At 44.3% G+C, this 18,590-nt stretch overlaps 1 protein-coding gene across 1 annotated transcript; it reads right to left on the bottom strand.

Moving 5' to 3' along the window:
- Positions 1-15,935: 15,935 nt before the first annotated feature.
- On the bottom strand, positions 15,936-18,323 carry LOC147973721 (protein neprosin-like). Its single transcript, XM_087524768.1, has 5 exons — positions 18,267-18,323; positions 17,441-17,494; positions 17,227-17,320; positions 16,475-16,551; positions 15,936-16,298 (listed from the first exon to the last, which is right to left on the bottom strand). The coding sequence occupies exons 1-5, from the start codon at positions 18,321-18,323 to the stop codon at positions 15,936-15,938; spliced, it is 645 nt and encodes a 214-aa protein (XP_087380894.1).
- Positions 18,324-18,590: the final 267 nt, after the last annotated feature.

Here is an 18,590-nt window from a genome sequence, read left to right as displayed (position 1 = left end):
TTGCAGGGATTCCATATAAGCCACACCCTAAAGGGAACAAGAAGACTTAATGTCGCGAATGGGAAGGAGGCTGAAGTTGAAGCCGTGGGCTCCCTCACCTTGAAGTTGCACACCGGTTTCCTACTTCAGCTCAAGGACGTTCTTTATGTGCCTACTTTGAGTAGGAATTTGATTTCAGTTTCATGTTTAGATGATTTTGGATTTCATGGTACCTTTGGGGAGAAACAATGTTTTTTAAAGTATTGTAATAAGGATGTTGGTCTCGCCGTCCGATGAGGCAAACTTTATATGTTAAATCTTTCCGGTTATCCTATGTGTGTGAATCTCTGCGAAATGAATATGAATGAACGCAATCATAAAAAGAATGGGAGAAGTATCAATCCTTCTTCGAAATTGTGGCATCGTCGCTTGGGCCACATTTCGAGGGGGAGAATGGAACAATTGATTAAAGAAGAAATACTTCATCCGCTAGATTTCTCTGATGCGGGCAATTGTATTGACTGTATTAAGGGAAAATATGTGAAAACAATTAAGAAAGAAGCAGTAAGAGCCACATCGGTCCTTGAACTTATTCATACTGACATATGCAGATCTTTTAACGTAGAGTCTATGGATGGTTTTGATTCTTTCATTACCTTCACAGATGATTTCTCTCGCTATGGCTACATTTACCCCATACGTGATCGGTCCGAAGCTTTGGACAAATTTAAGATTTATAAAGCCAAGGTTGAAAATCAACTCAACCTAAAGATCAAAGTAGTACGGTCTGACCGCGGGGGAGAATATTATGGCAGGCATGCTCCTTATGGGCAAATTCCAGGACCGTTCGCAAAATATCTTGCTGAAAATGGAATAATTGCCCAATATTCAATGCCTGGTGAACCTCAGCAAAATGGCGTAGCTGAGCGTCGTAACCGCACTCTTATGGATATGGTACGTAGCATGCTTAGTCATGCGAACTTACCAGTAAGCCTTTGGATGGAGGCATTGAAAACAGCTGCACACATCCTAAATCTTGCTCCAACTAAGTCAGCACCGAGCACACCTTACGAGATGTGGGCGGGAAAGAAACCGAGCTTGAATTACTTACGAGTGTGGGGCTGCCCGGCTGAAGCTAAAGTATTTAATCCACATATTAAGAAATTGGACCCAAAGACAGTTAGTTGTTTTTTCATTGGGTATCCTCATAGAGAAAAAGGATCTCGCTTTTATTGCCCAGGTCATACCACCAAGTTTGTGGAAACCAGGCAAGCGGTGTTTTTTGAGGATAATGAAGTCATTGAGGTTAGGGCGATTGATCTTGAGGAGAAGCGGGTGTACGTTCCATCCCCGACTATCCAACAGAACTTTATCCCTATGCCTAATATGCACGAGACACCTACTGGTGATCCTGAACCTGAAGTGGATCCTCAATCCGACGAGGAGCCTCAGCATAATGAATATCCTCAGCATGATGAGGATCCTCAGCCAAATGATGATCCTCAACCCAATGTTAATCCTCAACCTTCTCGGGCAAGAGAAAATGCACATACTAATGAGCCTACGAGAAGATCACAACGGGAAAAGAAAAAGGCCATCTCTAGCGATTATGTCACTTTCATGTGTGAGCATGAAAATGACATAGGGAAGGCACAAGATCCGACCTCATATAAAGAAGCCACTAAAAGTGAAGACTTTTCCAAATGGTTGGTAGCCATGGAAGACGAATTGAAATCTATGAGCTCGAATGATGTTTGGGACTTAGTAGAAGTTCCTGATGGAGCCAAAAGGGTAGGCTGCAAGTGGGTCTACAAAACCAAATATGATTCCAAAGGGAACGTCGAAAGGTTCAAAGCGAGACTTGTAGCAAAAGGTTTTACACAAAGAGAAGGAATCGATTATAAGGAGACCTTCTCGCCTGTGTCATCCAAAGATTATTTCAGAATTGTCATAGCACTTGTAGCTCATTATGATTTGGAGCTGCATCAAATGGATGTCAAGACGGCATTTCTGAATGGTGACTTAAAAGAAGAAGCTTACATGACTCAACCTGAAGGTTTTGTCGTGAAAGGAAAAGAACACATGGCATGTCGTTTAAAGAAATCCATATATGGCTTGAGGCAAGCTTCAAGGCAGTGGTACCTAAAGTTTGACGAGATTATTAGAACTTTTGGTTTTAAAGAGAATGAAGTGGACAACTGCATATATGTTAAATTTAAAGGCAGTAGGTTCACATTTTTAGTCCTATATGTGGATGATATTCTATTGGCTTGCAGCAATAAATATATGCTGCATGAGACCAAGAGATTTCTGTCATCAAAATTTGATATGAAGGATCCCGGTGAAGCCTCGTATGTCCTTGGCATCGAGATTCATCGAGATAGGTCCAAAGGAACATTAGGACTATCGCAAAGGGCATACTTTGAGAGAGTACTAAAGAAATTCAATATGCATAAGTGCTCTTCCTCACCTGCCCCCATAGTTAAGGGCGATAAGTTTGGGACATTCCAATGTCCGAGGAACCAAAATGAAACTGATCAAATGAAGTCGGTTCCTTATGCTTCAGCTGTCGGAAGCATCATGTATGCTCAAGTATGTACACGCCCTGACTTAGCTTTTGTAACAGGGATGCTTGGCAGATTTCAATCTAATCCAGGACCGGACCACTGGAAGGCCGCAAACAAAGTCTTGCGTTATATGCAAGGTACTAAAAATTTCATGCTTACATATAGAAAGTCCGATAACCTGGAAGTTATTGGTTATTCAGACTCTGATCTTGCCGGGTGTGTGGATAGTATGAAATCCACGTCAGGTTATATATTCACACTCGCTGGAGGAGCCATATCGTGGAAAAGCTCCAAGCAAAAGATAGTTGCCTCATCTACGATGATGGCAGAATATCTAGCATGTTTTGAGGCCACCGGGCAGGCTGTATTCCTAAAGAATTTCATTCCCGGACTTAAAGTGGTTGACAGCATTTCCAAACCACTGACATTGTACTACGATAATGAACCCGCAGTTTTCTATGCGAATAACAACAAGTCAAGTGCTGCTGCCAGGCACATTGACCTAAAGTACCATGTTGTTCAATATAGAATCCAGGATCAAACTATTAATGTTAAGCATATCAGTACAACACGTATGCTTGCGGATCCGCTTACTAAAGGCTTACCACCCAATATATTTCGTGAGCATGTAGCCGGCATGGGATTATTGGAAGCCTCTTGATTCTGGAATTATGGGACCGCTAATATAAACCACTCCCAATAAGTAAAATGTTTCCTTTTCGAAATAGGATGTGTGCTATGAATATTGAGGTTCAATGACTTTTCATCGGCTGTTGTAACACCTTACTCTGGTATATTATTCCTATGGAGAATGGACAAAAGTCATTGAGCCTAACGATCAAGGGGGAGAATGTTGGTATTGATCTAGAGGCCCAATGGACCAAAACGAAAATAAAAGACCAGAAATAAAGTTACGTTAAAGAGAGAAACAGGGAGGCCACGAACCAACGTTCGTACCCCTCGATCTCAACTTACGCGCCCTAATCGGGGGCACCCTAACCAACTATGGTTTTGGTCCCCTGTCGCCAGCGCACATAAAAAGATGGGGGAGCAGCCGGCACCTACGCTAGACTAGTTCTCGTACGGTTTACTCCTGCTCCCCACATCCCTAAACCCTAACCGATCTGGGGGAGCGCTGCACGACGGGAAGATCATCTCCAAGCTCTGCCCCTGTCCCAGGGCAGTGCCGGTGGCGCCCGGAGGGACGCCGCTACCTGCAACGAGCAACTTCACCGAGCCTGCATCAAGTCTGCATCGAGCAGGCACGGGACTTCGCACCGTCGACACCAATGGCTGCTTCCATTGGGGGTAAGAACCTAATCCATCTCTCTGATCTGTGCTACTAGGTGATCTAATTGTTAGGCTTACGATCTGTTTAGTATATCCTACGGGATTAAAAGTCTAACACCACTCTGTCCGCCAGTGTGCCCAGCAGTACTCTCGTACCAAGTCTGCCTCCGGCCGTATGGCCAGTCCGCCCGTCGGCCATGTTCGTAGTCAGTCGCTGGCATCCACACTGCCTAAAGCTAGGTGCTTGAGTGCCTAGCCCAGCCAGTGCTAGCGGGTAGCTAAGTGGAGTAGTGGACAGAAAGGCGACGTGCAACAAAGGCAATGAGACAGTGGGCATAAAAAGGTCTAACTTTTTCTGAATTTCAGAAGTTTTTTGCATTTCTGTGTTAACTGAATTTCAGATTTATTTGCCTTTGTGTGTTAGGTTTTTTGCTTTTACGACTGATTCTTCTTTTGCTGGAAACAAACACACACGTACATAGGCTACACAATGTCACACCGATCAATTTAGCCAGGTCTAATACGCATGACACGCACACACGTAAGAGTTGATGTGTGAGCACTATGCAGGTTTCGCCCCTGGCTTCCGTGGATTTTTTGGGTATGTCACATAAACACGTTAAGCAGCGTCGTCGAGAACCGTAGGCAGTGTACCTACCTACGCAATCACAGCACGTCGGACGTTAAAACCAGATTAAGTGCCATCAAGAAAATCAATCCAAACAGGAAAAAAATACAACCTCTTACTTCAAGGGGCAAGCACTAGCACCGTACACAAAAAAAAAAATCTTAAACCATCTACACCAACCAATCCTCGAGAAAAAACGGGGAACAGCTGTTTCATGCACATGGTCACATCATACATGATCTCCTCCAGCCATTGCATGCGTGTATCTAAGAAAAATCCAGAAACTAATTCCCCGCCACCGCCCGACAGAACGCAATCGAATCAAAAAGCAAACAACTATTTACACACCGATCACATACCCCGCCAGATCCTAACCAATTAGGTGCGTCAATACCATTAATCAATTTTAGGCTGGAAAATTCTAAAAAACCCATAAAAGAAATAAGAGTTTGGTCGAGAAAAGTAAGAATCCATATGTGTAGTTTTTGATTTGGTGTCCGATAAACTATATGTTCGATGTAGGTTAGTAGAACTGGAATGATTCCATATCATGGCGAACTTGCAATGTGAGGAGCCATGACAATGAATTATTTTATCTACTAAGATTTCAACATTTTAGTTATGTTTTGTGTCATGATTCTATCACGACGTACAGATTGGCGTGGCGTGCCGCCGCGCGGGTTAAGCTAGTATCTATTTAGAGAGATGACAGGAATTGGTCATTCACATAGTTAGTCATAAAATCCTGCATAAAACTTGTAGATCACTGAATATGATATGTTTGATTCCTTGCAATAGTTTTGCAATATAAAGATGGTAATATTATAGTCATGTTAGTGGGTAGTTGTGGATTGTAGAAATACTTGTGTTGAGATTTGTGATTCCCGTAGCATGCACGTATGGTGAACCATTATGTGAAGAAGTCGAAACATGATATATTTATTGATTGTCTTCCTTATAAGTGGTGGCCGGGGACAAGCGATGGTCTTTTCCTACCAATCTATCCCCCTAGGAGCATGCGCGTAGTACTTTGTTTCGATAGCTAATATAATTTTGCAATAAGTATGTGAGTTCTTTATGACTAATGTTAAGTCCATGGATTATACGCACTCTCACCCTCCCGTCATTGCTAGCCTCTTCGGTACCATGCATTGCCCTTTCTCAGCTCGAGAGTTGGTGCAAACTTTGCCGGTGCATCCAAACCTCGTGATATGGTATGCTCTGTAACACATAAGCCTCCTTATATCTTCCTCAAAACAGCCACCATACCTACCTATTATGGCATTTCCATAGTCATTCCGAGATATATTGCCATGCAACTTCCATCATCATCATATACATGATTTGAGCATTCATTGTCATATTGCTTTGCATGATCGTAAGATAGCTAGCATGATGTTTTCATGGCTTGTCTGTTTTTTGATGCCATTGCTACGCTAGTTCACTGCACATCCTGGTACATCGCCGGAGGCATTCATATAAAGTCATATCTTTGTTCTAGATATCGAGTTGTAATATTGAGTTGTAAGTAAATAAAAGTGTGATGATCATCATTATTAGAGCATTGCCCCAGTGAGGAAAGGATGATGGAGACTATGATTCCCCCACAAGTCGAGATGAGACTCCGGACAAAAAATATAAAAAAAAGAAAAAAGAAAAAAGAGAGAAAGGCCAAAAAAATAAAAAAAATAAAAAAATGAGAGAAAAAGAGAGAAGGGGCAATGTTACTATCCTTTACCACACTTGTGCTTCAGAGTAGCACCATGTTCTTCATATAGAGAGTCTCTTGAGTTATCACTTTCATATACTAGTGAGAATTTTTATTATAGAATTTGGCCTGTATATTCCGATGATGGGCTTCCTCAAATGCCCGAGGTCTTCATGAGCAAGTAAGTTGGATGCACACCTACTTAGTTTTCAGTTTGAGCTTTCATACACTTATAGCTCGTAGTGCATCCGTTGCATGACAATCCCTACTCACTCACATTGATATCTATTGACGAGCATCTCCATAGCCCGTTGATACGCCTAGTTGATGTGAGACTATCTTCTCCTTTTGTCTTCTCCACAACCATCATTCTATTCCACCTATAGTGATGTGTCCATGGCTCACCCTCATGTATTGCGTGAAAGTTGAAAAGATTTGAGAACGTCAAAAGTATGAAACAATTGCTTGGCTTGTCATCGGGGTTGTGCATGATGTGAATATTTTGTGTGGTGAAGATGGAGCATAGCCAGACTGTATGATTTTGTAGGGATAACTTTCTTTGACCAAGTTATTTTGAAAAGACATGATTGCTTTATTAGTAGGCTTGAAGTATTATTGTTTTTATGTCAAATGATAGACTATTGCTTTGAATCACCCGTATCTTAATATTCATGCCATGATTAGATATGTGATCAAGATTATGCTAGGTAGCATTCCACATCAAAAATTATCTTTTTTATCATTTACCTACTCGAGGACGAGCAGGAACTAAGCTTGGGGATGCTAATACGTCTCTGTCATATCTATAATTTTTGATTGTTCCATGCCAATATTCTACAACTTTCATATACTTTTGACAACTTTTTATACTATTTTTGGGGACTAACATATTGATCCAGTGCCCAATGCCAGTTCCTGTTTGTTGCATGTTTTATGTTTCGCAGAAAATCCATATCAAACGGAGTCCAAACGGGATAAAAACGGACGGAGATTATTTTCGGAATATTCGGAGAACATGGGAAGAAAAATCCACGTGAGACAGTGCCCGAGGGAGGCACCAGGCAGGGGGACGCGCCCCACCCCCTGGGCGCGCCCCTGACCCTCGTGCCCCCGTAAGGCGGTCGATGCCCTTCTTCGGCCGCAAGAAAGCTAATTTTTAGGAAAAAAATCACGGCAAAGATTTCAGTCCAATTGGAGTTACAGATCTCCATATATATACGAAACGGTGAAAGGGCAGCCAGGGGGAACGCAGAAACAGAGAGAGACAGAGAGACAGATCCAATCTCAGAGGGGCTCTCGCCCCTCCGCCGCCATGGAGGCCATGGACCAGAGGGGAAACCCTTCTCCCATCTAGGGGGAAGGTCAAGGAAGAAGAAGGGGGGCTCTCTCCCCCTCGCTTCCGGTGGTGTCGGAGTGCCACCGGGGGCCATCATCATCACCGCAATCTTCACCAACAACTTCACCACCATCATCACCAACTCCTCCCCCATCTATGCAGCGGTGTAATCCCTCTTTTACCCGCTGTAATCTCTACTTAAACATGATTCTCAATGCTATATATTATTTCCCAATGATGTATCGCTATCCTATGATGTTTGAGTAGATCCGTTTTGTCCTATGGGTTATTTGATGATCGTGATTGGTTTGAGTTGCATGTTTTGTTATTGGTGCTGTCCTATGGTGCTCTCTGTGTCGCGCAAGCGTGAGGGATTCCCGTTGTAGGGTTTGCAATATGTTCATGATTTGCTTATGGTGGGTGGCGTGAGTGACAAAAGCACAGACCCGAGTAAGTAGGTTGTTTGCGTATGGGATAAAGAGGACTTGATACTTTAATGCTATGGTTGGGTTTTACCTTAATGATATTTAGTATTTGCGGATGTTTGCTAGAGTTCCAATCATAAGTGCTTATAATCCAAGTAGAGAAAGTATGTTAGCTTATGCCTCTCCCTCAAATAAAATTGCAATAATAATTATCGGTCTAGTTATCGATTGCCTAGGGACAAATAACTTTCTTGTAACAAAAAGCTCTTTACTAAAACTAACTTAGTTGTGTCTTTATCTAAGCAGCCCCTACTTTTTATTTACATGCTCTATATATTCTTGCAAACCTATCCAAAAACACCTACAAAGTACTTCTAGTTTCATACTTATTCTAGGTAAAGCAAACGTTAAGCGTGCGTAGAGTTGTATCGGTGGTCGATAGAACTTGAGGGAATATTTGTTCTACCTTTAGCTCCTCATTGGGTTCGACACTCTTACTTATCGAAAGAGACTACAATTGATCCCCTATACTTGTGGGTTATCAAGCACCTCTGTGATCGTTACTACCGGGTCATCCGAGTTAGTACCTCAGACTGGGTGAAGCCGAAAGCTAGCGCTCTTAAAGGATATAATTGGTCGGCAACGATGGAAGTGAAAATTTTGGTTCATTAATACCATAGAGTTCAGGAACTTTCCCAGACTAAATCTTCAATATTTTCCTCCCACATTGATTGGAGGTGAGGTTTCATGATCATGATCAGCATGACAACCCAAAGAAAGGAACCGATAGTGGGATTATTTTCTTTGTAAGATGTTTCATATCTCTCTGCGTACCTTTGTTTATAAAACCGTATGGCCGGATTGCCTTGTTTCGCATAAATCTTTGCCCTTATAACGGATTTATAAAGTAGGACAAACACTCCCCGAATTCTGGCCGAGGAGTTTGAAGCCAATGGTCGGTCAACAAAGTTTTGTACAATGCGGGTTCGAGCATTAATGATGTAAAGTACTTGGATACATAGAATCATTACACATAATTTGTGATTTTACTCTGGATATCAATCCTTAATTCAGCCACCCGTACCCACATTAAGGCTCGGGGGCTACTAGGTTTCGGGCTTATCATTCACTAATATTAAAAAGGGCGTATCGACCCCCTAATCTGGTGTTGCCACCCGACCAGTGTCTCGGGGGCTACTACATTGCCTATTCAATGCAGAAAATTCAAAGTACTCAATGTTCGGCTGGACCAAACTATGGGCAAACACGTCTTCGGACAACAATAAGTACCATCTGGGACTTATCCGTCATCAAGCTAATATATTACGGCGACTTATCAAAACTCTCTCTCAAGGGCATGTCCACCGATCACTATTACCTCTAATATATTACACTATGTTTCTATTCCTATGTATGTTGTCGAGCTAGGAGTTGATCCTCAAGCCGATTTCACGACTTGAGTCTCAGAAGCTACTAGGATCAACGGTTTCGTATTTTCCTTCAGGTGCATCTCGGATTTTAGGCCGACAAACACCTTGAGGGCTACTGGCCATACATCTCGTCAACAAATAAATTTATACGCATCGGAAATAAAATCCACAAACAATCAGCCCATGACCGAGGTGCTGAGCCACCTCGGAAGCAGTTCGGCATATAGCTCGGATGCAAGTGGCTGGGCATTTCCGGCATTAAGCTTGGCTAAAACTTTTTCAAGACGAAGGTAATCTATGACACCTCGGATATAGTCCAGCGTTGGAGCTTGGATACATTCCGGCGTTGAAGCTCGGAAGCGGTTCGACGTTGGTGCTCGGCTGCAAAAGATACCTCGAATGCAGTCTGGCGTTGGAGCTCAGACGCGAGAGGACACCGCCGCACGGGAAACACTTAAAACCCGAGGTGGGCGTAAAAATAATAAGGCATTGATAACGGTCGATAACTTAAAGGGGCTCCTCAGGATACCCGATGTGTAAACTCTTTGGATTTACTTCGGCGATCCTCAAGATCGAAGATAAGAAGATTTGTTGAACTAGTTTTCAAGACCGACGACCAAAGATCAAGAACAGTTCGGAAGAATCGAGGAGCGTCCCCAACTTGAAGACCGGTTCAGGGGGCTACTGATGGTGTCCTGGACTAGGGGGTACTCACCACGTCGTCTCCCGACCAGGTGGATCGGGCCGAGGACCCCCATGGCGGTTCACTCATGGGCCACTTCGGGCAGCCCATGCCGCACACGAGGAAGATTCCACAGGACTTGATGATCAAGACAAGGACTCCTCTCCACCAACGTATTTGATTAGGACTCTTGTTATCCTAGGCCTCCGGTACATTATATAAGCCGAGGTCAGGCTAGTCGCTAGATGATTATGACATTATTCATCATACCCTCAGGTTTTAGACCGCAACATATGATCTCGAGGTAGATCAACTCTATACTTGATACTCCATCAATATAAACAAGAGCAGGACATAGGGTTTTACCTCCATTAAGAGGGCCCGAACCTGGGTAAAACATCGTCTCCTTCGTTCCTGTTACCATTGATCCGAGAATCCACAGCTCAGGACCCCCTACCCCGAGATCTGCCGGTTTTGACACCGACACAAGGGGCATGCATGGCTCGAGCGAGCCTTCCTAGCCAAAAACCGCCGATTCAGCCGTTCTCCCTTGGACAGGACATGGGTGCTTTAAGTTCCGGGCGGCCCGAGAAGCAGATGCAAGTGAGGCAACCAAACATGCCATTTTCTTCCTACACGGACCTCGTTGGGTCTAATGCGGGCAACCAAACATGCCTTAACTGAATACCAAGTACCAAATGTCACTGACGTAAAGACACACCTAAAAACACAAGATAATGAATCGACTTAGTTGCATACTCCGCACTATAACACGCACCAGACCAGTCACATTGTATGTATGACACAACGGAGAAGCTAAAATCCTGCCGACTGGCAGATTGCAACAGGTCCACACGACCCGAGCTTCGTCGGATCCTGATCGCGTGGATGTGTTTGTTCCCGCGATTTTGCATTGATAGCTCACGACGTTCTCTTTCCCGCGGCGGAGAAAAATAAATACTCACTGTGTTGCCAGGATTCGAACTCTGGCCACTCAAGTTGTAGGATATCTCGCTGACCAACTAAGCCACTTTGCTATTGTTGTCACGTACATCAGTTTAACAATTTGACCTTTTCTTTCTACTGCACTAACAAACATATCTCTGTTTTTTCTCCTCCCTTGCGCTGTACCATTTTTTGTTCTTATTCACCATACAAAACCATTTGCTCCAAGTTTTTAAATCCAGAGTAACTAGTATTTCTACCTTAGTAAATGAGAGAGAAAGAAAGACCACAACGCCTTTGACGAGGAGACAAAACCATTTGCTCCAAGTTTTTAAAAGGACCGAGCAACATATTTTGTACTCCACTTGTATCTTTGTTGTATTGATGAAGTTTTTCTAGAGAAATAAATGTTTCATCATATAGAATTTGAACAACGATCTTTTTCTCATCTGTCATACCTCGGTAAATTCTCTGTAATGAGCCAGATAATTATACACATCAAACCTGATAGCTTATGTACAAATATCATAGTAGCTTTTTTGACCCAAAAAAAACTAATATAAACATACACTCGATAACTTTTTTGTATGAATAGCATGGTAACTCACACATCGCATACCTGATAACTTATGCACGAAGGTCCTGGTAACTTTAGCGACCGAGGGGGGGGAGGGAGGGGAGTTGATTAAATATCCCCCGATAACTTTTCTGTGATTAGCATGGTTATTCACACATTGCAGCTCTGATAACTTATGTACCCATGCCCTGATAACTTTGGCGACCGAAGGGGGGGTTGATGAAATATCCCCATCAGTAGATTTTTGTGTCAATATCATGATAATTCACACATCCAGGCCTGATAACTTATGGACCCCGGTCCTGATAACTTTGGCACAGGGGGTGGGAGGGAGTTGATGAAACATCCCCTCAGTAGCTTTTGTGTGAATAGCATGGTAACTCGCACATCGCACAAAACCATTTGCTTCAAGTTTTTAAAAGAGAAGGTCAGCGCAAGGGAGGAGATAACTTTGGCACGGGGGGAGATAACTTTTTCCCACAAAAAACAACTTTTTTTCTCTAGGCCCAGAGTTACCGTAGTGTTTGTGAATGAGTTATCAAGGTCGTGGCGTATATATTACCATGCTCTTTATTGAGAGTTATTGGCGTGTGTTACAAAAAAATCCATGTGGTCAAAAACATTACCACAGTGCTTGTGCGTGAGTTATCTGATTCATAGCGTATAAATTACCTTGTTCTTTTTACAGGTCAGTTATCGGGATGTGTTACAACAACATTTTTTTTCTTCAGGTCAATACTTACCATGGTGTTTGTGAGTGAGTTATCAGGTTCATGACATATAATTACCACACTCTTTTACATATAAGCTATCTGGGTGTATTACAACAGTTTTTTTACCTAGGGTCAAAATGTTACAGCGGTGTGTGAGTTATCAGGTCTATGGTGCACAAATTACTGTGTACAAAAGGGAAGGAAAATTGGTAAAAATAAAGAAAGGAATATGGCTTGTTTTTCTAGTCGCATATGTACCGGTATAAATAGCTATCGATCTTCTTTGTAATCAAAAGTTGAAACCAGAACAGGTGGATATGACAAGTGATGATGGATCAAGATGTAGTGAGTTCGACTCCTGCCTCCCTCAATATTTTTATCACGTTTTTTCTACCACGCCAGAGAATAAAAAAGAAATGGGGGGAAATCAGAGGCGCGCGGGACGGAAAAAGAGGATCATGCGGATCTGTTGCTTAACGCCCAGTCGACTGGACATTAGCACAGTCCATGACACAAATAAGAACTATGCTAGATACACGTATGAGACAAATATGAATATAAAACTATTTTTATTTGTGGAACTACTTTAATTCCAAATATACACAATATGAATAGAGAATAAATTAGTAATATTAATTCAGCAACAATAATCTGAAGCCTTCATGGACTTAGACCAGACAGCTTGTCTACAGAAACTTAAAACAGTACAGCTCATTCAATCGAAATTTTAGATGGTCAGAGCAACTCCAAAGGGCCGATCCATTCTGTCCGTCTGCGTTCGTTTGGATCGACGCGGACAAAAGTGGCGGTCCAACGCGTCGACCCAAATTCAAATCACGTCTGTGTCCGCGCCGACGTATTTGCGGCCCACATTTGCGCCCTAAATGCGTCGGCGCGGATGCCGAACGGACGCTTCGCGCGCCTTCTCGCTATCAGCCACGTTCCCACATGACAGCCGTCCAACTACTCGCTGCCCACGCGGTCAGCTTAATTTATGACGACGGGCCCATGCGTCAGCGACGGTGATCGTCCTTTTTTAAGCCGACCGTGCAGCGGGGCCGTCCTCATCCATACTCGCCGTCCACATCTGCCCACTTTTGCTCCCTCGTCGCCGGCAAATCCTAGCCACCACAACCACAGCGAGATGGGCCTCTTCTCCGGCGCCAGCGGCAGTAAGGCCAAGGGCAAGTCCCCCGCCACCCCTTTCCCCTCCGAGTTCCTCCCACCTCCGCCGGCGCCTCACCGGCAGAGGCAGCGCATGAGCGTGCCAGTGCACCAGGCGGAGTGGCACTGGCAGAACCGCCAACCTCTGTCGTATCCGGACGTGACGCTGCCGCACGACTGGCATCTGGATCCAGATAGGATCACAGTGCCGGCGACGCCGCGGACGGCTCGTGCTCACACGGAGGAGGTGCGGCGCCGGCGGGCGCTGCTGACGCCGGAGCAGCGCCTCGACAAGGCCTACGCAACCGACTCGCCCAACTAGGCGAGGTGGTTCGCCTTGGAGCACGAGGAAGCGAGGCGATGGGGCGTGCGCGAGGTCGACCGGAGGCCAACGCCGCTTGTCGTCCGCGAGGAGGACCAGGCGGCCCTTGCGGCCGTCTACCGGGAGAGCTAGGAGGACGAGTGGCGTAGAGCGGAGGCGGAAGAGGAGGCCCGCTACGAGGCGGCAATGGCGCAGGCCCTTGCCCTCTTCGTGGCGGGCGACCGCGTGGTGCCGCCGGTGGCCCCACCGTCCCCCATCAAGCCGGAGCTGCAGCCGCAGCCGGAGCCCGAGCCCGAGCCCATCGCGCGCTTCTCCTGAAATGAAGTGGTGCGCGAGTGGGTGTCCGCGCCACCGGTTTGGCTGGGGGCGACGCCGGCGCAGGAGCAGGCGTACCTCGAGATGTGGCGCCAGCGCCGGCTGGCAAAGGAGCGCTGTTGCGGCGAGTACGAGGAAATGCTCGAGCGCGACCTCGAGGAGGAGCAGCGCGAGGCCGAGGAGGAGGCGCGCCAGGGCGCGGCTGCACAGGCGGCCGCACACCCCCCTCGCCCCGGCATTGTCTGCACCGGCACAGCCTGACATGGCGGCGCGCTGGAACACGGCGTTCGTCTGGGCCGGGCCGGCGCCGACGCTCGTCGATCTCATGGACCCCGAGGACGACGATGACGCCTAGGGCAGCGCGCCGCCTCGTAGTTTAGGTTGTTTTTTTAAAATGCAAATGTGTGGACGCATGGACTCTCACCGGCCTTCGTGGCCGGCTTTAATGTTTAATTAATGTTGTTTCTTTTTTTAATATGCATGCGTTCATTTTTTTGGCACCGTCAAAATGGGCATCGGCCAGCGTTGGGCGCACGCGCCGACCTAAATGCTGAAACGGGCATCCGTGTCTGTCTAACCGACTCAAACGGACAAAAACGGACGAAATCGCCGTCCATTTGAGTCGACCCGTTGGAGTTGCTCTCACTGATTCAATATCTAGCAAGAAATCATTTTCCCCTTGCTTCCAAGGGCCCAGACTTGTGAGCGCTTACTTGATTTGATCAAGGTCAGCGTGAGGGCCTGGAGCACCTTCAGGTGGTGGCACACCCGCCGTCGATTCCCGCAGACCAGCATGGGCGACTCTCGCCTAAAAGTGCGGGACGAGCAGTACCTTCTAGGAAAGGCATGGGCACTTCAGTAGAGTGCGGAAGCACGTCCACGTCTTGGACGGCAGCGCGCGCTTGCGGATGCCGGTTCTGGTTGATTTGCCACCGGCAAGCTGATGTGTCACTGTGGGCGCCAACGGTTAAGGTGAGACAGTAGAGGGATGCCACGGCTCAAAGTCGACGTCGAGAGAGGGACGCCGTGCATGGCTTGCGCCTACAGTGGCGGGGCCGCCGGGGCGTGGTCGCGGGCTTCGTGAGATTGAATAGGCTGCAAGCGGTAAAATGCCCATTTAACCAGCGGCTACCGAATTTTCTTCAGGAATAGCAGCCCCTTAGGACACGCGACTCAGTTAGCGAGAAGTGTTTTTTTTTTTGAGAGAGAGAGAGGTCTGGGAAGTGGTTCAGTTTTACCGTCGTAAAAAAATGAGCCTGTGCAGGTAACTAAGCGATTATGATTTAAGAGGGAAATATTTGTAACAACAACAATTCTAAGAGAACCGCATATAAGATCAATTAACAGAAGAGGAGAGAAACACAGACGCAGAAAGCCGAGAAACAGACAGGGGAAAAAATTCCCTGAACCAAACTAGATACTAGTATACTACAGTGTTTCTTTCTTTCCAGGTAGATCAACATGAAGGTGCTATTGAAGGTATTTCTTCTTTCTTGATGGGACCATGTCTCTGGATTAGCACCACTAGGAAGCAAATAACACACCAGTTACCAAGGAGACAAAAGACTGGCCTGCCGTACTGAAGGTAAAGCTCCAAATGATGTTGGAGATTGCACATTCAGACGAGCAGAGAACATACGGAATTGCCAAGGAGGATTATATTGCCTCACATGAAAACATACAAGGATTCATATAGCACGCACGATAGTTGGGTCAAGCTAAGCGCGAGTGATGCATGTTTGTTGCAAGCAAGGATTCAAAGTGTAGCTTAATGCAAACAAGAGAATATTCAATTCATAGTGATTTTATTTGGCTACTAAAACGACAATGAGACCAAGCTCAAAGTACGACATCTTATTTCACACAACCTCCAGGCCAACCATAAAAGCATTTAGCATTTTTAATAGCAGTAATAGAGTGGCATTTGGCATCTGTTACTGACATGGTCACGTTTGCTGTGATTGGTCTGCTATTCCCATTCTGATCAATGAATCGAAGATCGGTGAATGATGCGGCACGACCCTTGCCACCATTTGGGAAGGCACCACTGCCCATTGGAGGAGTTGGAATTGCTTTTTTAGATATAACAAATGCACCAAAAGCCATTCGGTTTGCCTTTTGTGCTAAGTAGCTGAACAGCGACTTCGGAAAGTATCCTACACTTGTTGGAATTTTGTTAAAGCCGTAATGCACCCACCAGTCTCCACTTGTTTTGTCCTGAAATTGATTAGTGCTCAGGTTAAGGCCCTTCATATTTATACTTTTGACATAAGTTATGACAAGTTTTTTCTGGATTATAAATAAATGCTACACCTTTATCGGCAATATAGTAAGGTTTTCACGAGGGAAGTAACATGACCATAAAAGGCATACAAAAAGGACAAAACTCTTACCTTAACCACCCTCAGTGTGATATTTCGTATAGGCCCATTGGGGACATCAGAAACTTGATGTATAGCATCACCAGGAGCTATAACAGCCAGGGCCGTACCCGAGGATCCGGGGGCCCGGTGCAAAATAGGATGCAATTAGGCTCTTTATATGAAGAAAATCGTACTTCCTCCGTTCAAAAATACTTGTCGGAGAAATGGATAAAAATGAATGTAACTAGACATAAAATACGTCTAGATACATTCATTTTTCCGACAAGTATTTCTGGACGGAGGAGTACTTATTTAGCATACTATAAACATAATCTTCGTAATAATAACGATACAAGAGAGATGGATGTTGAGAAGAAAATCTATAGATGAGAGTGGAGCATATGAATCCATGCCACCCTCAAATTTCTTTGAAGAATTTGTGAAGTCATTTGCTTCAAGGATAACGGAAAAACTGGAGAAGAATAGTAGCAGAACAGATTGTACTAGTTCCGGATATGATGCTTGAGGAATTTACTAATCCAACTAAGTGGTAATTTATACTAGTATTAAATGTCATTTAAATGGAGAGAGAGGTCAAGAGAAAGGCGTGCGCTTGTGTACTGGCCTTGGAATCTGAAACTCGTTGGCATTGGAGGTTGGAACCTTGCACAGCAGATGAACGTTGCTTGGATATTCCCGTGATTAATACTACTAACTGCCATTTAAGATATTTTTTGGGGCCCCAAAATCTTAGGGGCCCTGTGCTACCGCACATGCTGCACCTGCTTCCCATACGGGCCTGATAACAGCACCATCTGCCCATATGAAACCAGGGCAATCCATGTTGTAGCAGCCAGTTGCATCATATCCATCTCTCTGTTGCATACAGTATTTTGTGCGCGGGTCAGGAACTTTATATATAAGTTCCTTTCTTGCGTTAAAGAGCGAGTAAGATAATTTTTCAAAGCAAAATTCATAGCATCATTATCACAGTACCGTCCAAAGGGTATAGAAATGAGGACGCGAGTCGCCATAGCGATCTGGAAGAATCTATCAAACAAAGGGTACACATAATATAAACATTGCCTCACATGCAAAGGTTAAGAATGGAGACGATATGAGAAAATAATCCTATAAATGGAAAAGAAACGAACTGGTTATATCATTTACAAGATGACAAGTAAACCACCGTTTAATAGTGCTAACATTTGTCTCATGGACTCTAGTGAGCCTGGAATTTTAAAATTCAGAAACTGCAATTAGGTGTTTGATAAAATTCAGAAATTGGTTCCACATGTACATGTAACATGCCTAACTTACATGTAAAAAAGGATTAGGAAACATTTAATATGTGAGTTACACATGAAATACAAATATGTGGATAAATGCTCTCTTAATGAAATTTTACAAAAAAGTTAACATCTATACGTACTATAGGGAATAATAGTTTTATACTTTAAAAATATGTTTGTGGACAGAAGAAAGGGGTGGGGGGGGGGGGCACTTGAGCCAAGCCTTTTTGAGTTTCTGTAGCTTTGCACATTTCGTTATGCTCAGTTAATTTTTAAGTGTTGTATGGAAGTTATGAGAAAACTAACACAAGTTTCCCACCTTTTAAGGTGCCCAAAAATAAAATAGATGAAGTATTATTTCTGTTTTTATGCACATTTAATTTGAGCGTGAGGATGTCTAATAAATTTGGAAAGTTGGCATGATGTATTTCTATCACGTGCTTATCACAATATCACACTTGAAACAATTTACAATACCAAATTTATTTGAATTGTGAGGCTCCATGAATGGGAAGAAAAATGTCACTTACATGGAAGCCAATTTGAATCGCATTATTGCTTGATGTAGTACCATCTCCGCCTAGCATCTATGCAATATTGTCAAGGCGGTGGTGGAGCTGAAGCTTTGGCCGCTACTCTTCAGCTGGCTGTTTGTAGCCATTTTTTTTAACCCAACACCGTAGAACAATAGTTCTACGGTAAATTAAATTAAAAATATGTTACAAACCCCAAGGGGGCCAAAGTTTGGCTTCAAGGCTCGGCCAATGACAGTTATAGGAAAAGAAATCATGCTTTTACATGTTATTGCCTAACCAAAGAAGGAAACTTGATTCAAACTTACTTTTGATCTTATG

Source organism: Triticum urartu, chromosome 5A (assembly GCF_056163025.1).
Source record: "Triticum urartu cultivar PI428250 chromosome 5A, HENAU_Tu73, whole genome shotgun sequence".
In the NCBI taxonomy this organism is placed as follows: Eukaryota; Viridiplantae; Streptophyta; class Magnoliopsida; order Poales; family Poaceae; genus Triticum; species Triticum urartu.
Note: the sequence above shows the minus strand (reverse complement) of the source record. Positions and strands in the feature narration are given on the sequence as shown.